This window comes from Diabrotica undecimpunctata, chromosome 7, assembly GCF_040954645.1.
Source record: "Diabrotica undecimpunctata isolate CICGRU chromosome 7, icDiaUnde3, whole genome shotgun sequence".
Lineage (NCBI taxonomy): Eukaryota > Metazoa > Arthropoda > Insecta > Coleoptera > Chrysomelidae > Diabrotica > Diabrotica undecimpunctata.
Genome location: NC_092809.1, coordinates 65,925,490 through 65,947,785, shown reverse-complemented (window position 1 = coordinate 65,947,785; position 22,296 = coordinate 65,925,490). Strand labels below are relative to the sequence as shown.

The 22,296-nt window shown below is 33.8% G+C and overlaps 1 protein-coding gene across 1 annotated transcript in view; it reads right to left on the bottom strand.

Moving 5' to 3' along the window:
- Positions 1-22,296, bottom strand: part of LOC140446804 (microfibril-associated glycoprotein 4-like) — a 42,314-nt gene that overhangs the window by 833 nt on the left and 19,185 nt on the right. The window contains exons 3-5 of the mRNA XM_072539395.1: positions 5,193-5,414; positions 4,746-4,967; positions 4,461-4,691 (exon numbers count right to left, since the gene is read on the bottom strand). Coding sequence (XP_072395496.1) covers positions 4,461-4,691; positions 4,746-4,967; positions 5,193-5,414 — 675 coding nt within the window. The remainder of the gene's footprint in view (positions 1-4,460; positions 4,692-4,745; positions 4,968-5,192; positions 5,415-22,296) is intronic.

The following is a 22,296-nucleotide window of genomic DNA, read 5'->3' as shown; positions in this document are numbered from 1 at the left end:
TGTTAGTTATCCATTTAAAACAGTTTATTTTGGAGCACAGCAAATAGCAAAATAAATTAAAATTTATTTACCGAAAACAGCTCTTAATATTTTTCCACCCTATCCCTCCATCATTTCTTTCTCTGCATTTTTTAGCAACCAGGCCTTACATTCATTGTTGGTCTTATAACAGTTATGCAGATTCTGGTTTTGGTTTTTCTCTAACATATTTCTATTTTAATTTATCAATTACTTAAACTTGCTCCATTTTCTATTCCCTTTTGCTATTTTAAATTTTAGTTTGCTTTGATCGTTTCCTTTCTCGTCCGTTACCTTCCCCAGATATGTAAAATTTTGAACTCTTTTAAATTTATATCATTTTAAACCTAACACTGGTAAACTTAGTGTCTATTATAGTTTAATTAATTCTGCATAAAAAACTTTAGTGCTATATTGTCATTCCAGCGACACGCGTCTCAAAATCTCTAACCGGTTGGTAGATCCGTATTTAGATCCTTTATGACGCATTTTAATACTGCAACTAATCTTTTTTACTAGAATTGATTAAAATAGACTTTTTTCAGCTACCTAAATATCTTCATTTAACCATCAGATTTTCAATGATATTGATTTCGTTCCAGCTTCTCTCAATCGCTCCTGCTATACCGTCAACTAGTGCACAAAGGTCTCTTCAGGATATGCCACCACTTTTGAAGGCACAATATAAACAAAAATTTTAAACTGATAGAACAAAAAGCAATACTGCTATATATACAGATATTTCTGAAAAAAAAAGCGGTGGATGAAGAAATAAAAAGCAAGAGAGCTAAGAAACCACCCAAGTTGCCAAATTATATTATAACAAAAAGAAAGATACGGCAAAAGGAAAACTACGGATTACAATTCTAGTAAAGATTCATCTGGAGGTGAATCTGATACTTGCCGTGTATGTTTCCACCCATATTCTAAGAGTAGGGAGGAATGGTTACAGTAGTTGTGCGAATGAAGATCCAGAATTAATTTGCCTTAGTTGTTTCTCCGAATGATAATTTTCAATTATTTTATATGTTTATCTTTATTTCTTTATTTTTTTTTTGTTTTGTTCAATATAATATAATTCTTTATTTTTTGTTTAATTTGCTGCATTAGTCTGCAGGCTAAACTAAGTGAGGGTAGCCAGATATGGCGAAAATTACACCGAATGATTGCCAGTATAAGCAATCCCACACTTGCTAATTAACGGCTCTGGACGGAATAATTGGTAGGTGGTAGAGCACCCTTTTTGTCCTGAGGTTAAAAAATCGGTCTTGAGGGTGGATAAACCAATATCTTGGTCAACGGCATAAGGCTTTAGAAGGCAAGAGGAACCCACTACATTAAAGAGCCCCATGGATATTTCTAGTACAATCATTATGGTTTTAGAAACTAATAACGGCGTTACTGATCATGGCCCTCGGAAGCCAATATCCGACAGGGGAGAAGAAGACAAGGACTTTTAGGTTGTTAATGAACGAATGATCAGAGCATGTTTCAGTCTGGTAAAATGCACAATGTTATTCAAGAAATAAGTAGGTTAAGTATTGATGTACTCGGTATCAGTGAAGCCAGGTGACCCAATTCAGGTTGGTTTTCAACAGACGAAGCCACTATATATTATTTCGGTAGCGAGAATAACCTACACAGACACGGCGTGGTAGTATTAGATAATAAAAAATCTAATAGAGCGGTGGAATGCTATTTCTTTATCTCAGAAAGGGTAATGGTACTAAAATTGGTGACATCTCATGCCAAAACTCAATTTGATACATGCTTATGCTCTAAAAGAAGTGGAATTATTTTACCGAGATAACAAAGAGGCACTGAGAATATCAAAAACAAGAGAAATCACGATAGTTCTAGGTGATCTTAATCCAAAGATTGGAAAGGGACAAAGCGGAAAGTATACAGGAAACTAAGGTCTGGGAAATCTAAACGAGAGAGGAGACCGTCTGTTACAATTAGATCAAGAGCAGAACTGGAATATTACAAACACATTTTTCAAGTTACCAAACAGACGACTGTATACATGGCGATCGCTCGCAGATACATCGAAGAAAGTAGTTAGGAACCAGACAGACTACATTATGATAAATGAAAGATACCGTAATGCTGTTAAAGCCATGAAACCATATCCTGAATCAGACGTGGCCTCAGATCACAATCCACTTATCGCCAAGATTACATTCACTCTCAATCACACAATAGATACAAGAAAACGTAAAGAACCTAACGTAAAAGAATGCCTTCAACATGAACTTCATGTGATCTGAAGCAAATTGGACACAAATACCAATGATATTGACGAGTATTTGGATCGACTAAAACATTGACTACTGAAACCCTGTAAAGAAATACTAAAGACTTTCGCAAGGAAAAAAGAAGATGGATAAATGACGAGATGCTTAATATCATGGAACAACGGAGACATTTTAAAAACAAAGATAACAATAAATACAGAGAGATAAACCACGAGATCAGGAATATGATAAAGCAGGCAAAAGAAAATACTTTGAAGAAAAATGCAAAGAGATCGAAGACCTTTAAAATAAATATGATCTGTTTAACTTACACAAGAAAGTTAAAGAACTGGCAGACTAAGAAAACAAAATCCCACTGCTGCACTTCTGGATAGACACACGACTACTATAGAACACAGACGAACGAGAAAGTACAAAGATGGGCAGAATATACCGACGAACTGTTCGATGATGAAAAAGAAGATCTGGAGCACATAAAACTTACGTCAGAAGAAATAGGTCCATATATTACAAAAGAAGAAATATTACAAGCATTAAAAACAATGAAGAGTGGAAAAAACCCTAAACCTGATGCTTCCTATAAAAATCCTAAAAATTCTAGATGAGAAGCACATTGATGTTTTAGTGACACTCTTGAACCAAATTTATAGTTCAGGCGTACTACCCATATGCATGTTAATGTTACACAATTTGGTTTTAGCAAAGGTCTAAGAACGCGAGAAGTTCTTTTTTTACTTAATATAGTGATACAAATATGCCTGGACGTCAACCAAGATATATACGCATGTTCTATTGACTATAATAAAGCATTCGATAAAGTACGACAGGAACAATTAACGAATGTCCTGAAATCAAAGAAGATTGACTACAACGACCTTAGGATCATATCAAAATTATACTACAAACAGCGAGCAAAAGTACGTGTTAACGAACAGCTGTCTGAAGAAATTGAAATTAGACGTGAAGTGAGACATTTTCTCCAATTATTTTTAATGCCTACTCTGAGATCCTGAAGAAAGCTAATGAGAGTGAAACAGCTGGAATAAAGGTAAAATATTAAAAATATTTCAGAATAGCGGAGTATGAATGGAGTACGGTCTTATAATAAGTGTCAAGAAGACGAAATTTATAGGAATATCGAAAACTCAAAGAAATAACGAAAATCTTCTAATAAACGAAACCAACGTCGAACAAGTAGACAAATATGCATATCTGAGAATAATGATTAATTCCACAGATGATTACATTCTGAAGATCAAAATTTCATTTCATTCATCAAATCATTTTTTAACAGTTTTAGGGAATGGAAACTTGGACCTTAAATGCAACATCAATGAAAAAACTGAAATCATTCGAGCTCTGGGTGTATAGAAGAATTCTGAAAAGATCGTGGACAGAAAACGTCATAAATAAAGAAGTTCTGAGAAGGATGAATAAAGAAATAAAAATTTTAAATACAATTACAACAAGAAAATTGGAAAATCTCGGACATATTACACGTGGAGAAAAATACTCCTTGCTCCAACTGATTATGCAGGGAAAGATTTAAGGAAATATAAGTATAGGGAGGCGTAGAATGTCATGGCTGCGCAACCCGAAACAGTGTTACAAATGTTCATCAAATGAACTTAACAGATCAGCCGTCTCAAAAGTTCGAATAACAATGATGACTGTAACAATTGTCATCCTCTGTGAGACTATTGTTACATTCTAACTATTTGGTAAAATTGCGATTATAAAAATACGTAACTGTTATTTCATTTTAATGTTTTGTTTAAATATACCTTATTAGTATAGCTATTTTGTGTCAAAAAAATTTAAATTATTTTAATAGTTTATTTTTTACAGAGTCAATAAAAGTTGTGTTGGTTTGAGTTTTTTTGTACCGATTGACACATCTCTCGGTTTACCAAATCGACTACCCAGGTTGGATCTAGGCAGACATTAAAACTTTTTCAATTTATCTATAAACTGATCTGCCACCGTGCTTCGGAAGGCACGTAAAGCCGAAGATCCCGGCTACGTAAGTAGTCGTTAATAGTTAAACCAGAATCCAAAAGATAACACGAGAAGCAGATGTATAATTAGCCAATTGACTACAGTACGACTGGTTGAGACAACAAATGGTTCCCGAAAAATAAAATATTGACCTTAATTTAAAATATCCAAAGTAAATAAAAATACCATGAATAACAGCACAATTGCCTGGATTTTCATCTTGATCTACATCAAATGTTGAAAATTTTGAGTTTAGATGAGGTGATAGAGCATCTCCAGCATCTCCTGAATATCCTGTTAGTACATTTAATTTGTATCCATCTTTTTCGGGTCCTATACCAAAGGTTTTATATTGTGCATAAGCTGTCTTCTTATCTCTGTCAGTGAGCTCAATCAATAACTCATTGATTTCAGAACCTAAAAGGGTAAACGGCATAACTAGGTATATACTCATAATGCAACTAAATTTACCAGTCATGTGATGAATATTTTCGAGCCCAATCCAAAATTCTCCATTAAGATCACCAAAGCCAAATTTATAATCTTTGTAAGTCAGATAAAATTCTTGAGATCCATCAAATCTTTTTTGAATATAAGTCCAACCACCACCTTTGGTTTCCATATCGCAAAGAACAGAAAATGGTTTCTTGCTTGTTCTAGGCTTAATTGTGTATATTCCTGTTTTGTTACTAACTAAAAGTTAAAATATATTATATATTAATAAGTAAATTATAAAGTAGGGTCTTATTACAACTGTCTCCAAGAGATAATTAAAAATTAAATTCTTAAGACTAGGTTAGGCCTATTCAAGCTTAATTGATTTTTATAGATTAATTTAAATAATATTTTAAAGTTATTTATCTATTACATATTATTTTAAAATTTAATTAGTCTTTAGTAAACCAGATAAAACCTTACCGTTTTCTAAAACTTCTCTACAACTTCCCGGATAAGCGTTGTATTTATCTGAATATTCTGGAAGTGGATTAAGATGACAAATTGGAGCTTTACTTCGTCCCACCAAAGATTTACATTTTTTAAAAATATTAAAAAAATTTTGAGAGGAATCCTCATTAACGTCACTTTGTTCAACTCCAAGAGAAAGTTTTAAAGGAAGCTGAACATATTCGTCTTTTCTTCCTAAAATTTTTAGTACTTGATCAAAATAATTTTAAAATTTTTTTGTCTGCCTGGCTTTGTAACAGTATTAACAAGATAAATTAAAACAGACTGTACATTATTGTAAGAGTATATAGTATATGTATAAAAATAAAGATCTTTCGCGCAGCAGTTTCCAAAACTACAATTGCCATTTGGATCGCCAACCTTCGAAAGGAGACGGCGCAATGAGAAGAAGATGAAAATAAAAAACAACAGGTTGCTAACTGATTACAATAATTTTTTTAATGTAATGCAATACAGGTCTACGGAACCGAATTTAAAATATTTATAATATATAGATTTCGCATAATAATTTTGCAATCGAAATTAAAAAAAAAAATCTTGCGTAACAAAAACCGGTATGCTATTGCTCACGCTCGCTCTATCTCTCTCGCACTGTATGACGTCACGTGCGAGCAAAGTTTTTATTTATATCATGAATATTTGGCACTATTTATTATAAGATGTGTACAATGTTTTTATTTTTTCTTGGGTACAGGTTTTTTGATTATTGAAAAATAAAAAAAACCTTTTTCGACGTTTCGCTACAAAGTACGTAGAATGGTTAAATGTTAAAAACACTTTCTGAATCGTTTAATTAACATTTACAGTCAGAGAAAATTGTTTTAAATGAATGTGGTACAAAATATCTTCGAACTTTGACTTGAATTTTCAAACATTTGCTTAATTTACAATGTTTCAGTAATTAATCCGGCCGACAATTCATAATAAAGATTTATTGAATATTTTATACTACATTATTAACATTTATTTATTAAAGTTAACAAATTTTAACATATTTTTGTCGAGTTTTCTTTAATAGTTACTGAAACTAATCTATCTGTTCATTTCTCTTAATCTTACATATATGTGCGTGTCCTACTGAGACATAAGAATACCTTAAATGGTATCGTGGTATTCTCAAGCTGAGCTAAAGTTTTCTGTGTCACCAGTTAAAAGATTTTAGGTTTTATTGATAAAGAGCTACCATGCATTAGAATTACAAAACAATGATTCCATTTTTATTGTAGCTTCCCACAATTATTCGCTTGAACACAAAAGAGAACCTCTAGAGACAGTCTGTAGACCATCTGGTTCGATATATCTCTCATTAGTTTTTGTAGGGTTTCTTAAACTATATTTATGTTTGAATTTGTATGCAACAAAACCAGCAACATACTTCAAAGAGTCCCAATGAATTTCTTCTTTCACCTTATAATTGTCTGTGATTGATGATGTCTAATTAAGACTAAGATACTTTCGAACCTTCAATTTTTTCTACCAAACTAGACAGCACATTTTGTGTCAAGCAAATATCTTCTGACACCGAAATATCGCTTGGCAATTAATAACTTTCTATTGAGCTGTTAATTGCGGAGGATCCAGTAGTTTTCATAGTAGTGCGACATTCTGTAAAGATTGCTGCCTAATGTTTTCCTAAAATATACCTAAATCTATATTTAAAGTCTATTGGCGAAGGATGATAAGAAAAAAAGTTCTCTAGCACATCTTGATTCAACCTCGAAGTGAAAGTATAGTCAACGATGTATTTTGCTTGCAGATAAGAAAGTTACTCTTTCAGATATCTATTAGTAAGCAATATCCCTTTTTGAAATGGAATAAGTCCTTTATGTTTACCAACCCGCATTGATTTGACCATTTCTGACATTTCATCCAGTAGACGTGACTGCTTATCTAAATCTGTACCATATGCATTTCGTGTTGGAGAACTTACATGGAGAATTTAAAAGATCAAACCAATTATTAAATTGCTGAACAATTAAAGCAGCTTCTTGCCAGTAACTATCTTTTGGCATAAGTCCATTTTCTCCAGTATAACTAATAGCTTTTGCTACAGAATTTGACAATAATTGAACTGCAGGTCTCACTCTTGGCCTCATCATCACCATAAGTGGCTCGACAATCCGTTGTAGATCTTGGCCTGCTCACAAAGAAGTCGCTACTCATGTCGAAGCTGGAAAAGGACTACCACACTAACCAAAAACTATTTTACAAAACTCTGAGAGGCCTAAGAACAGAGAACAGACAACAAACACCAAAACAAATTAAAAACAAAGATGGCCACATCCTCTGCGAGAACGAAAATATTATAAACAGGTGGAGAGAATATTTCGAAGACCTTCTGATTCAAAAAGACTATAATAATGAAATAGACAACACTGAAGAAAACCCATATGAGAACCAAAACGAAATAACAATAGAAGAAATACGAGAAATAATACTCAGGCTCAAAAGAGGAAAGGCAGCTGGCTATGATAAGATAACTGCGGAAATGCTAAAAAATATGGGAGAAAATGGAAATGAAATGCTTAGAAAAGTTTGCAATAAAGCATGGAATGAGAACAAGATCCCAAAAGACTGGGAAGTGTGCGTTATTCTACCCATTTTTAAAAAAGGTGACAGACGAGAATGCAGCAACTACAGAGGTATAACTCTCCTGAGTATCCCTTCCAAAGTTTACGAACGAGTACTGGAGAAAAGACTACTACAAGAAGTAGACCATAAGTTGGAGCAGTCACAGAGCGGTTTCAGGAAGGGAAGAAGCATCCATGACCATGTTTTTACACTCAAGCATCTAATACAAAATGCACGAAATACAAGCATGGAAGTATACCAAACCTTCATAGACCTCGAAAAAGCATTTGATAGAACCCCGCGAACCGAAATAGACAAAAGCCTAAGAAACAGAGAAGTAGACAGCAAACTCAGAAAAGCTATTATAAGCCTATACAAGAACACAAGAAACAGAGTAAGAACAGATAATATGGAATCAGAAGAGTTTATAGTCAATGATGGCTTACGACAAGAAGGTGTACTATCCTGTTCAATATTGTACTAGATGATGTAATGAAGGAAACTAGAGAAGAAACATCGAGAATATTTGTTGGGCATAGAAACCTGGAAATGATACAGATAGCGGAGTGCGCATTTTCAGATGACCTCGTCGTATTTGGAAGAAACGAGGACGCACTTAAGAGAAACCTCCAGATATGGAGAGATAAACTTGAAAAACGTAACTTGAGGATTGATGAAAGTGAAACCAAGGTCATGGTATGTGGGAAAATAGACCAACATACAAACATTAAAAGCAATAACTATACTTTAGAACAAGTCGAAACCTTTAAATACCTAGGAGTGCAACTAGAGAGTAGGGGTACACAAGAAGCAGAGATAAACAATCGAATAGCAAACGCTTCCCGGATATACCACGCAATTAAGAGCACATTCCTATCGAAAAAAGAAGTATCCCAAAAAGCAAAGATAGCTATCTACAACACAGTTTTTGTACCTATCTTAACATCTGGATGTGAAAGCTGGACGCTCACCACCAGACTAAAAAATAAACTGCAAAGTATGTCAATGAAGTATCTAAGAAGAGTACTAGGGGTGACCAGAATGGACAGGATACGGAACGATGAAATAAGAGAACGCCTTAAAGTCCAATCAATAGAGAAGAAAATCGAAGAAGCCCAACTGAGATGGTATGGCCACATGGTAAGGATGGATAAAAAAAGCCAAGTGAACAAGTGTGGGAAGCGAGAAGAACCTTGAAAAGACCGAGGGGCAGACCCATGAAGACCTGGGACGATGAAATTGCCGCCATCCTAGACAGCAGAGGAGTCACCAAGGAGCAAGCGAAGAAATTGGCAAGCAACAAGAAGAATTGGAGGAAGTTTGTATATGAAACCTAAAAAGAGACTTTACACCCATCACCTTAGGGTAGAAGGGTTACTGATTATATATATATATATATATATATATATATATATATATATATATATATATATATAGATATATAATATATATATATATAATATATATATATATATAATATATATATATATATATATATATATATATATATATATATATATATATATATATATCTATATATATATATATATATATATATATATATATATATATATATCTATATATATATATATATATATATATATATATATATATATATATATATATATATATATATATATATATATATATATATATTAAGCTTTACTGCACGTTTTATATTTTTATTTTTTTAATGTTTCTGGAGACCGTGAACAGTTCTGTTTACTATTGCTATGCGTCCTTTTATTTCGTCGCTTGTCGTGTTTGTTGCGTTTACTAGCGATCCAAGATATGTAAATTCTTTAACTTGCTCAAAGTTATGGTTGTTAAACTTTTTGCCTCATAGAGCCTTCTAAACAAAGATGATGTAGTCAATTCTGAAGTGAATATATTTAGTAGCGCTTAAAAGTAATTCTTGTTGATTATTGTATTGTCGATAATAAAACCATGATTAATTACATGATTTCGGGCAAGTTTAATCAAACGTGGAGGATATGCAAAAACAAAAATATTTAAAAACTTATCACAGGGGTGATTAATTTGTAAAAACAGTTCATCTAAAACACGATGCACAAATTATACCGGGACAGGGAATCCTACATCTCGAACACCGTAGTACCCTGTACTGTTGCTTCGCAGGTGACGTCATGCGCGTCGGAGTACAGATTTCTATTCCTTGACTAGCATACCGGTATTTGTGTATCGTGGACCATATAGAAGTATGTAATTTTTTTAACTTGTAAAAACACACTTAATCTTTTTTATGGCTTTGGATTGCTTGATCCATTCAGTCAAGATATATAATAAATACTGTTTGCTACAATATTAAATATACAAATACTATATCCATATGCGCACATATACAAACTTACGCACGCACATACATATATAGTTATTGTTAAACAAAAATAAAAAAATACAAAAAGGAAGTGGAAACCATAAATTCACTTGTATTTATACTCTTCATTCAGGGCCCTAACCAACTTAAATTTATTTACAAATAAGGAATAGACAAGTGATTCTAGATGCTAATCCTAAATACTAATACTAAATATTGTTCTGAAGCTATTTTCTTGTGGCATGTTAAAGTAATTACTATTTAAATGTAAATAAGCCACAATTAAAGGTTAACGTTTACTAACATTTCAATTTCCACTTCGGAAATCGTTCTCAAAATACAAACATTAGTAAATTAAACAAATTTTGTTTTTTAGTTCCTTGTTGAAAAAATCTTCTAATAATTTAATTTTATCTGACTCATTTATATTGACAATTCAGACATACATTGTATATTTTAAAGTAGACGACTTTAAAATGATATTGCCAATATTGTTGAGTTGCGTTCCTGGAACGACTTTACTTTTAAGATAGTTCATTCGATTACATGAAATCAACTTTAACTTGAGAATATCCGTCAGAAAAAATCATAGCATGTAACTCGTCCTTAAAAAGACAAACACAGGTCATTATGAGAGTAAAAATCTCCTGTTAGTCATTCCATAGTAAATTATGAGGGAAAAACCATGAAAAACCATGCGTTCCTGGAACGACTTTACTTTTAAGATAGTTCATTCGATTACATGAAATCAACTTTAAGTAGATAGGCTACCTATGTCTGAGCACATCCCCTAAATCGCATCCCCTAAAATCGCAACCCCCGGTCGTAAGTTCCAAACGGCTTAACGTAGGATGACGTACGAGGGCTCGTTGGAAAGGGGATGAAAAATGGGGTTGAACGCAGTATGTGCCGTGCGCATCGGAGCATGCCAAAAGGTCATTACGTCATATCTTTGTTTCTATTGGTCCGATCGTGACGTACGAGGGCTCGTTGGAACGGGGAGGAGACGGGGAATACTTTGACACAAAAAACAAAGATGGCAGCAGTGCCAAATAGGCGCTAGAACGTATCTTCGTTGCTATTGGTCCGATCATGACGTACAAGGGGTCGTTGGAAAGGGGGTGAAAAATGGGGTTGAACGCAGTATATGCCGTGCGCATCAAATCATGCCAAAAGGGCATTATTAGGTATCTTTGTGTCTATTGGTTCGATCGTGACGTACGAGGGGTCGTTGGAACGGGGAGGAGACGGAGAATAATTTGACATAAAAAACAAAGATGGCAGCATTGCCAAATGGGCGCTAAAACGTATCTTCGTTGCTATTGGCCTGATTTTGACGTATGAGGTGTCAAATGAAAGCGTTGGTGACACAGAAGCCATGTCAACGTTCAGTATAAACATTCTTCTTCTTCTTTTCCGTACAGTGCCTAAGAGAACGTGACATTCGACGTAGAACGTGACATTCGACGCAGGACGTGACATTCGACGTAGAACGTGAAATGTCACGTGACATTCGACGCAGGACGTGACATTCGACGTAGAACGTGAAATGTCACATGACATTCGACGCAGGACGTGACATTCGATGCAGAACGTGAAATGACGTGACATTCGACGCAGGACGTGACATTCGACGCAGGACGTGACATTCGACGTAGAACGTGAAATGTCACGTGACATTCGACGTAGAACGTGACATTCGACGCAGGACGTGACATTCTACGTAGAACATATTTCTTCGTTGCTATTGGCCTGATTTTGACGTATGAGGTGTCAAATGAAAGCGTTGGTGACACACAGAAGCCATGTCAACGTTCAGTATGAACATTCTTCTTCTTCTTCTTCTTGTCCGTACAGTGCCTAAGAAAACGTGACATCCGACGTAGAACGTGACATTCGACGCAGAACGTGTCATTCGACGCAGGACGTGACATTCGACATAGAACGTGAAATGACGTGACATTCGATGCAGAATGTAACAGGGTGTCAAAGAGATCTTATACATAGAATTTTATTAAATCAAACATCACAATGTAATTCATCATTCAAAATCCTTTAATTTGATGGGTCATACGTCGATTTCCGCTTATCCGTTCAAAAGATATATGGTAAGGTGTCATAACGGCCGTTGTAATAACTTGGTCGAACTATAAATGCTTATTTATTGTTATTAACATTAAAACAAAACCATTGGCATAGAAAAATCTCTTATCGCAGTTTGATCTCTAGCAAACCCTAACTCGCTCAATTTTGCACCAAGTGCTCCGTGCAGTATACCATTAGAAAGGTATTTTCATGTATATTACGAAAATTACCGACCAAGTGCGATACGATCATTATTTATGGCTAAAAACATCATAAAACGAACCAACGTCAAATTCCCAATTCTCTTGTACTAATACAAATTATATCTTTATAAAATTTATCTAGAAACTTGCCATATAAAACGTGACATTCTACGTAGAACATATTCAGTAGTAATGCGTAGGAGAAATATACATATCTTTCATTAAAATATCTTTTATTATTGAGTTACATATAGATACAAGTTATATATACAACACTGAAACTTTTATATTAAAAAAAAGACATAGACATGTACAAGTATTGTTTATTTACATTACATTAGTACCAAAAAAGCACTTCTTTATAATCTTCCTCCATCTTTAGTAAGCGATTGGGATATGCCAGCCAAAATCGTCCCTTTTTCACAAAACCTAGTAGTTCAAATAGCGTTTTACTCAGGTAACCTCTATTCAAATATCGGATAAGGGTATTTCGTCGATCAGTATTTTTAATTATGTGATGTAATTTAATTTGAACGTCGTCCGTTAATGCCTCAATTTGCGTTTTTATGTGTAAAAGTCGTTCTTCTCTAAGTATTCGTTCTGCTTCCAATCTCCTTTGATCTTCAATTCGCAGGTTTGTCAATTGTTCTTTACATGATTCACATAATATGTACTCAGTCCTAGTATCGATCCAGTCGTTCATTTTGAATATTTCTATACAACCGCAAGGTTTTATAGTTTCACTTATTGTCTCATAAGGCATTGTGTATCCTAACCAGAGGAATAAATGTAAGAGACTTCTGAAGAGGTATCCGAAACGTCTAAGAAAAGAACTAGCATACTCCAGAGTGCTATTCTCTGCATACACAGACACAGAGAGCAACAATAAGGCATGTAAACAGACCAGCACCTTGATTTATACTAATTTCCAAAAAATTGTTAATACAGTTATTTATACAAAAATCCAAACACACACATCTTCTGACTGAAGAAGTTTTTGTATAATATTAACCGTATTTTTATAAAGCATATATTATATGGATAAAATTAGTATTAATCAAAAAATTGAAATTAGATACAGAATGCAGTTTGGGCAATATTATGTTTTGTAGGTTTGTCTTGTGCTTCGGATCTCTGGTAAGAAATAGTTACATAGACTGTACTCGTAAAATATGTTTGCAAGTTAAATGGTCTCGTCCAACAGTACTTGATCCTAACCTTAAATATGATTGGCTATATGTATATGGTTTTTCCGATGACTAAACGATCTTTCTAACTATTCTTTAAAGGTGTATTTTTCGCTACTTATTATTTAACATTTTAAGTCGTAAATGTATTGCAGTTTCGCTAAAAAACTTTTTATTCTTTACAATTCTAACATAATATTTCTTAAAAACATATCTTTTACACTTTTAATTATATACAGATACAAGTTTAGATATTAGAGTTTTTAATTGTTGTAAGATATTTTCGTTTGGACAAGGCACTTCAAAAAGATTCCAATTAAATGATCCTGCTGCAATAACTTTTCTCCAAAAATTGTTAATACAGTTATTTATACAAAAATCCACGGCACTAAGCTTGAAACGTCTAAAAAACTCAACGTACGACAACGAGCAAGGTATCGATGGAAAGTGGCGGTGAGAACGAATATGTTAAGATAAAAATCAAACGTAAAGACATTGCCAAAGGGCACTAAGTTTGTAACGCCCAAACAACTCAACGTACGACAACGTGCAAGGTATCTATGGAAAGGGGAGCTGGTAATAATTATGTTAAGATAAACATCTAACGAAAAGACATTGCTAAAAGGACACTAAGCTTAAAACGTCTAAACAACTCAACGTAAGACAACGTGCAAGATATCGATGAAAAGGGTAGGTGGTAATGATTATGTTAAGATAAAAAAAAAAAAACGAAAAGAAAATGCCAAAACTGCATTAAGCTTGAAACGTCCAAACGGCTCAACGTGCAATTAAGCTTGAAACGTCCAAACGGCTCAACGTGCAAGGTATTGATGGATAAGGGAGATTGTAACGAATATGTTAAGATAAAAATAAAGCGCAAAGACATTGCCAAAAAGACACTAAGCTTGAAACGTCTAAACAACTTAACGTACGACAACGTGCAAGGTATCGATGGAAAGTGGCGGTGAGAACGAATATGTTAAGATACAAATCAAATGTAAAGACATTGCCAAAGGACACTAAGTTTGTAACGTCCAAACAACTCAACGTACGACAACGTGCAAGGTATCGATGGAAAGGGGAGGTGGTAATGATTATGTTAAGATAAAAATCAAACCAAAAGACATTGCTAAAAGGACACTAAGCCTGAAACGTCCAAACAACTCAACATACGACAACGTGCAAGGTATCGATGGAAAGGGGAGGTGGTAATGATTTTGTTAAGATAAAAATCAAACGAAAAGACATTGCTAAAAGGACACTAAGCTTAAAACGTCTAAACAACTCAACGTAAGACAACGTGCAAGATATCGATGGAAATGGTAGGTGGTAATGAATGTGTTAAAATAAAAAAAAAAGGCAAAGACAATGCCAAAACTGCATTAAGCTTGAAACGTTCAAACGGTTCAAAGTGCAAGGTATTGATGGATAAAAATAAAGCGTAAAGACATTGCCCAAAGGACACTAAGCTTGAAACGTCTAAACAACTTAACGTACGACAACGTGTAAGGTATCGATGGAAAGGGAAGGTGAGAACGAATATGTTAAGATAAAAAGCAAACGCAAAGACAACGGTACTAAGCTTGAAACGTCTAAACAACTCAACGTACGACAATGTGCAAGGTATCGATGGAAAGGGTAGGTGTTATTAAATATGTTAAGATAAAAAGCAAACGCAAAAACAATGCCAAAACGGCAATAAGCTTGAAACGTCTAAACAACTCAACGTACGACAACGTGGAAGGTATCGATGGAAAGGGGAGGTGGTAATGAATATGTTAAGGTAAAAATCAAACGTAAAGACATTGTCAAAAGGACACTAAGCTTATAAGTCTAAACGGCTCAACGTACAATAGCGTGCAAGGGGTAGAAATGCAAATATCGATAGAAAGGGGGTGGTCACAAACATGCTAAAACAAAAGACAAATGCATAAACATTGCCAAAACTACACTTCAGCAAATCTTTGTTGTTATTAGTCAGATTACTACGTGTAACACGTTAACTGAAAGAGGAGCGATATTTAATACGTAAACACAAAAATCAAAAGACAAAGACATTATCAAAACGGCACTATATCGGATCTTTGTTGCTACTAATCGGATATAGAAAATAATAATCAAAGCAGTCTACATGCAAACATTAAAAAACATCGAAAATCATGAGCGACAACACGTAATAAAAATACTTTAAAAAACATCAAAAATCATGAAAGGCAACACGCAAAAAGTAATAAACACATACAGCCAAGAAAATAATATTCACAAGCAGTACACATCAAAGAAAATACGGTTAAAATACATACTCAATTATGCAAACGAGACATGAACCTGTAAATTAACAACAAAGAATTGTAAAAACGTAGCGAGTACATACCCAGACAGGCGTAATCTTTGGAAAAAAAAACGAGAGACAACCAAACAAAAATTTGTGAAATATGCTCAAATACAACAAAACTATGTTAAATACTATCAAAATAAATACCCGCAAAGAAAAATGAACAAAGTATAGCGTGAACAATGGTAAAATATAATAAACTATGTAAACTACAGTAAAAAAAAAACACCCTACAAATAAAGAAGAAGCAAAAAAAAATAACATAAAACATAACAGAAGAGGTACTAGTGTGTACAACAATTTAAAAAAAAGTAATAAACACGTACTGAGGGCTAGCAAATAATGTTCAAATAAAATCGACATACAATGAAGTAATAAAACACTTATCGATGGATAGGAACTAATGATCAAAGCAGTCGACATACAGTAAAAAATACATTTGAAAAACATCAAACTTATAAGAGGCGACACGCAAAAAGTAATAAGCACCAATCGACTAATAGGAAATAATGATCAAAGCAGGTGACATGCAATGAAAATACATTAAAAAATATCAAAATTATAAGAGGAAACATACAAAACAGTAATAAACACCTACCCGTCGGAAAGGTAATAAAATACAGTTAATACAATAAAACATATTGAATTATGCTAAAAACGAGACATGAGACAGACAATTAGCGACAAATAGCAAAGAACATCAAAAAACGTTTACAAATACCTGAGTACATATCCGATAGATGTAATCTTTGGAAAAACGAGACAAAAAGAAGGAACTTCTGTGAAATATGTTAAAATACAATAAAACTATATAAACTACAGTTAAAAAAAAAATTACCTACAAAGAAATAAACGAAAAATATATATATATATATATATATAATGAACAAACATATCTTAAAACAGAAGAGGTGTTAATATGTAAAACAAGAAGGGTTACAACCTCACGGCAAAATACCGTCTAACAAAAAAAAAAGCAAAGGGCAAGCCGCCTAAACACAATAACAATAAAATAAATTATTAAAAATAATTATTTCTAGCAGCCGTAAAAAGAAATAATGCATAAAGTCAACGAAATACCGTGAAAAATATATGAAAAACATCAAAAAACATACACACAAAATGTAAAAAAATGGAAAAAGCAATCAAGCATTTAACATGTAATGGCAGCAATAAAAAACGTCAAAAAGGACAAGAGGTGTTGACATAAACAAAAATTACTTGTCACCGTCCCACGGCAAAAGAAATTAGTGCATAAGTCATCGAAATACAGTGAAAACACAGAAATATCTACCAAAATACTGCTAAGGGTAAAGGTAAAAACAGTGCCAAAATAGTAGAGTAGAGCTAGACGTAATCTTTGGAAAAATGAGACAACCGAACGAAAATCTGTGAAATATGCTCAAATACAATAAACTTATGTAAACTGCTGTCGCAAATAAAGAACTGCAAAGAAATAAACAAATATACAGGGGTGATATGCTAAAAAATAATAAAAACTACATGTAAATTATTTTCAAAAATAAACACCTGCAAGGAAAGAAGCACAATCTAAAGTGAAAAAAAAAATGCTGAAATATAATAAAAATATTTAAAATACAGTCACAAATAAATACCTGCAAAAGATATAAGCAAATATATAACGAAAAACAGAATACAGCATGCGTTTTATGTAAAAATAAGCAACTATATATGATAATCAGTACTTGTCTGAGTAAACACTATTTGCGAAAACACTCACACTACGGCTGCAGAAGCTTGGATATTGTCTATGTACAGAACACATCGACCCCAGTGTTCTCAGAAAATAACACAGAAACAGTAGACACACTAACAGTGGATGTATGTTGCAGATGCTACAGACTCTGTCACTGTAGTGTCACACGCCGTTTATACCGTTAAATATCACAGAATACTAGCGGTGTGTAACAATATAGTTTCTGAAGGATACGACGTTTAATTTTGATGACTGAACACTTACATACTGATTTGAAAACTGTACAACCAATTGCTTCCACCCCATGTATTGATAACAAAAAACCGATAACTTGAAAAAACACATAAACATGTTTACTATTTTGGCGAATTTTCTAGGCTGGGATTATGAACAAATAATGGATCACACAATATTCGTTCAATCTAAATCAAAAATAGTCTCAATACAAGCAAAAATAAGAGTGTATAAAATAATAATTCGTCCCACAATAACGTATGGAAGCGAGACATGGACTCTGAACCAGCGGGAAACGACAAAATTACTGGTACGGGAAAGAAAGATACTGCGGACTATCTATGGGCCTTGCAGAGAAGAGACAACAGGAGAATAGAGAAGAAGACACAATGATGAACTTTAGACAGTTTATGGAGATGAAAATATAGTACGCTACATTAAAGCAAACCGAATAAGATGGGCGGGCTACGTACTAAGATCGAGTGACGAAAGACTCCTGAACGCCACATTCTGGGAAAGGCCCGATGGCAGAAGGTCAGTTGGTGGCCCAAGAAAGAGATGGAGTAGCCAGTGATCTACGCAAAATGGGAATACAGCAATGGGAAATAGCTACTTAGGACCGACAACAATGGAGGGAAATAGTAAACGCGGCCAAGACTCACATAGAGTTGTAGAGCCAAATGATGATGATGATTATGACAATATTCTTTCAGGAATTGCGGTTTTCGATCTAACCACGAGACTGTAAGAAAACAATAACTAGTAATGTACTACACAAAAACAATTAAATTTATCATCTGTAGTTTCAAATGAAATTAGGAAATAGCAATTACCTAAATATGCCAAATAGCCAATAAGGCCTGTCGTTCGATAGATCCAATAATATGTTATTTTTATTGACAAAAAAAAAATCAACCGAATCGACTGCTTTGACAAAACACAAAAAATATGTGTAATAGAACCACTGAAAGACCAAAAGACCGATATTATCGGTCAACAAAACCAATAGTGATCGATAGGGTCTGTGACAAGCAAACGCAAGGACAATGTCAAAACGGCACTAAGCTTGAAACGTCCAAACGGCTCAACACCCAACAACGTGCAAGGTATCGATGGAACGGGGAGGTGGTAACGTATATGTTAAGATAAAAATAAAACGCAAAGATATTGAAAAAACGGTACTAAGCTTGTAAAGTCCAAATGGCTCAACGTACAACAATCTGCTACTAAATGACATCGACAAATAGAATACCATTTTACGTTAGAAGCATATACTAGAAGAGCAAAGTCACTCTCATTTAAGATTAAATGATACCATTCTCTTGGTGACTCTTCGTAATCATTTACCATCTAAATAGATGGTAAATGTATTAGGTTAGATGGTCTCTGCATACCTCTGTCTACGTGTTACAGATGGTTCTGTGTGCCTCTGCATGTCTCTGCGTACCTCTGTCTACGTATCACAGATGGCTCTGTGTGTCTCTGCGTCGAATATCACATCATTCATGTTATTTCACGTGACATTTCACGTGAAATGTCACGTCCTGCGTCGAATGTCACGTGATTCATGTAAACGTTAAATGTCACGTTATAAACGTCACATTTTTACGTGAAGACGTCACGCGTCACGTCAAAACGTCACGCATCACGTCAAAAACGTCACGTTTTAAAGTCAACACGTCACACCTTACATATGGATAACATGGGAGTAAAGCGTCTTTTCGTCTCTTGAGTAAAGTTAGCGATGGTTGAGCGATGGTTAACTTATTAGGTTAGGTGGTGCCGCGAAGCGACCCGAGATATGTTTGTTCATATATATATATATATATATATATATATATATATATATATATATATATATATATATATATATATATATATATATATATATATATATATATATTTTTCGTTTATTTCTTTGTAGGTAATTTTTTTTTTAACTGTAGTTTATATAGTTTTATTGTATTTTAACATATTTCACAGAAGTTCCTTCTTTTTGTCTCGTTTTTCCAAAGATTACATCTATCGGATATGTACTCAGGTATTTGTAAACGTTTTTTGATGTTCTTTGCTATTTGTCGCTAATTGTCTGTCTCATGTCTCGTTTTTAGCATAATTCAATATGTTTTATTGTATTAACTGTATTTTATTACCTTTCCGACGGGTAGGTGTTTATTACTGTTTTGTATGTTTCCTCTTATAATTTTGATATTTTTTAATGTATTTTCATTGCATGTCACCTGCTTTGATCATTATTTCCTATTAGTCGATTGGTGCTTATTACTTTTTGCGTGTCGCCTCTTATAAGTTTGATGTTTTTCAAATGTATTTTTTACTGTATGTCGACTGCTTTGATCATTAGTTCCTATCCATCGATAAGTGTTTTATTACTTCATTGTATGTCGATTTTATTTGAACATTATTTGCTAGCCCTCAGTACGTGTTTATTACTTTTTTTTAAATTGTTGTACACACTAGTACCTCTTCTGTTATGTTTTATGTTATTTTTTTTTGCTTCTTCTTTATTTGTAGGGTGTTTTTTTTTTACTGTAGTTTACATAGTTTATTATATTTTACCATTGTTCACGCTATACTTTGTTCATTTTTCTTTGCGGGTATTTATTTTGATAGTATTTAACATAGTTTTGTTGTATTTGAGCATATTTCACAAATTTTTGTTTGGTTGTCTCTCGTTTTTTTTTCCAAAGATTACGCCTGTCTGGGTATGTACTCGCTACGTTTTTACAATTCTTTGTTGTTAATTTACAGGTTCATGTCTCGTTTGCATAATTGAGTATGTATTTTAACCGTATTTTCTTTGATGTGTACTGCTTGTGAATATTATTTTCTTGGCTGTATGTGTTTATTACTTTTTGCGTGTTGCCTTTCATGATTTTTGATGTTTTTTAAAGTATTTTTATTACGTGTTGTCGCTCATGATTTTCGATGTTTTTTAATGTTTGCATGTAGACTGCTTTGATTATTATTTTCTATATCCGATTAGTAGCAACAAAGATCCGATATAGTGCCGTTTTGATAATGTCTTTGTCTTTTGATTTTTGTGTTTACGTATTAAATATCGCTCCTCTTTCAGTTAACGTGTTACACGTAGTAATCTGACTAATAACAACAAAGATTTGCTGAAGTGTAGTTTTGGCAATGTTTATGCATTTGTCTTTTGTTTTAGCATGTTTTCGACCACCCCCTTTCTATCGATATTTGCATTTCTACCCCTTGCACGCTATTGTACGTTGAGCCGTTTAGACTTATAAGCTTAGTGTCCTTTTGACAATGTTTTTACGTTTGATTTTTACCTTAACATATTCATTACCACCTCCCCTTTCCATCGATACCTTCCACGTTGTCGTACGTTGAGTTGTTTAGACGTTTCAAGCTTATTGCCGTTTTGGCATTGTTTTTGCGTTTGCTTTTTATCTTAACATATTTAATAACACCTACCCTTTCCATCGATACCTTGCACATTGTCGTACGTTGAGTTGTTTAGACGTTTCAAGCTTAGTACCGTTGTCTTTGCGTTTGCTTTTTATCTTAACATATTCGTTCTCACCTTCCCTTTCCATCGATACCTTACACGTTGTCGTACGTTAAGTTGTTTAGACGTTTCAAGCTTAGTGTCCTTTGGGCAATGTCTTTACGCTTTATTTTTATCCATCAATACCTTGCACTTTGAACCGTTTGAACGTTTCAAGCTTAATGCAGTTTTGGCATTGTCTTTGCCTTTTTTTTTTATTTTAACACATTCATTACCACCTACCATTTCCATCGATATCTTGCACGTTGTCTTACGTTGAGTTGTTTAGACGTTTTAAGCTTAGTGTCCTTTTAGCAATGTCTTTTCGTTTGATTTTTATCTTAACAAAATCATTACCACCTCCCCTTTCCATCGATACCTTGCACGTTGTCGTATGTTGAGTTGTTTGGACGTTTCAGGCTTAGTGTCCTTTTAGCAATGTCTTTTGGTTTGATTTTTATCTTAACATAATCATTACCACCTCCCCTTTCCATCGATACCTTGCACGTTGTCGTACGTTGAGTTGTTTGGACGTTACAAACTTAGTGTCCTTTGGCAATGTCTTTACATTTGATTTGTATCTTAACATATTCGTTCTCACCGCCACTTTCCATCGATACCTTGCACGTTGTCGTACGTTAAGTTGTTTAGACGTTTCAAGCTTAGTGTCTTTTTGGCAATGTCTTTGCGCTTTATTTTTATCTTAACATATTCGTTACAATCTCCCTTATCCATCAATACCTTGCACGTTGAGCCGTTTGGACGTTTCAAGCTTAATTGCACGTTGAGCCGTTTGGACGTTTCAAGCTTAATGCAGTTTTGGCATTTTCTTTTCGTTTTTTTTTTTATCTTAA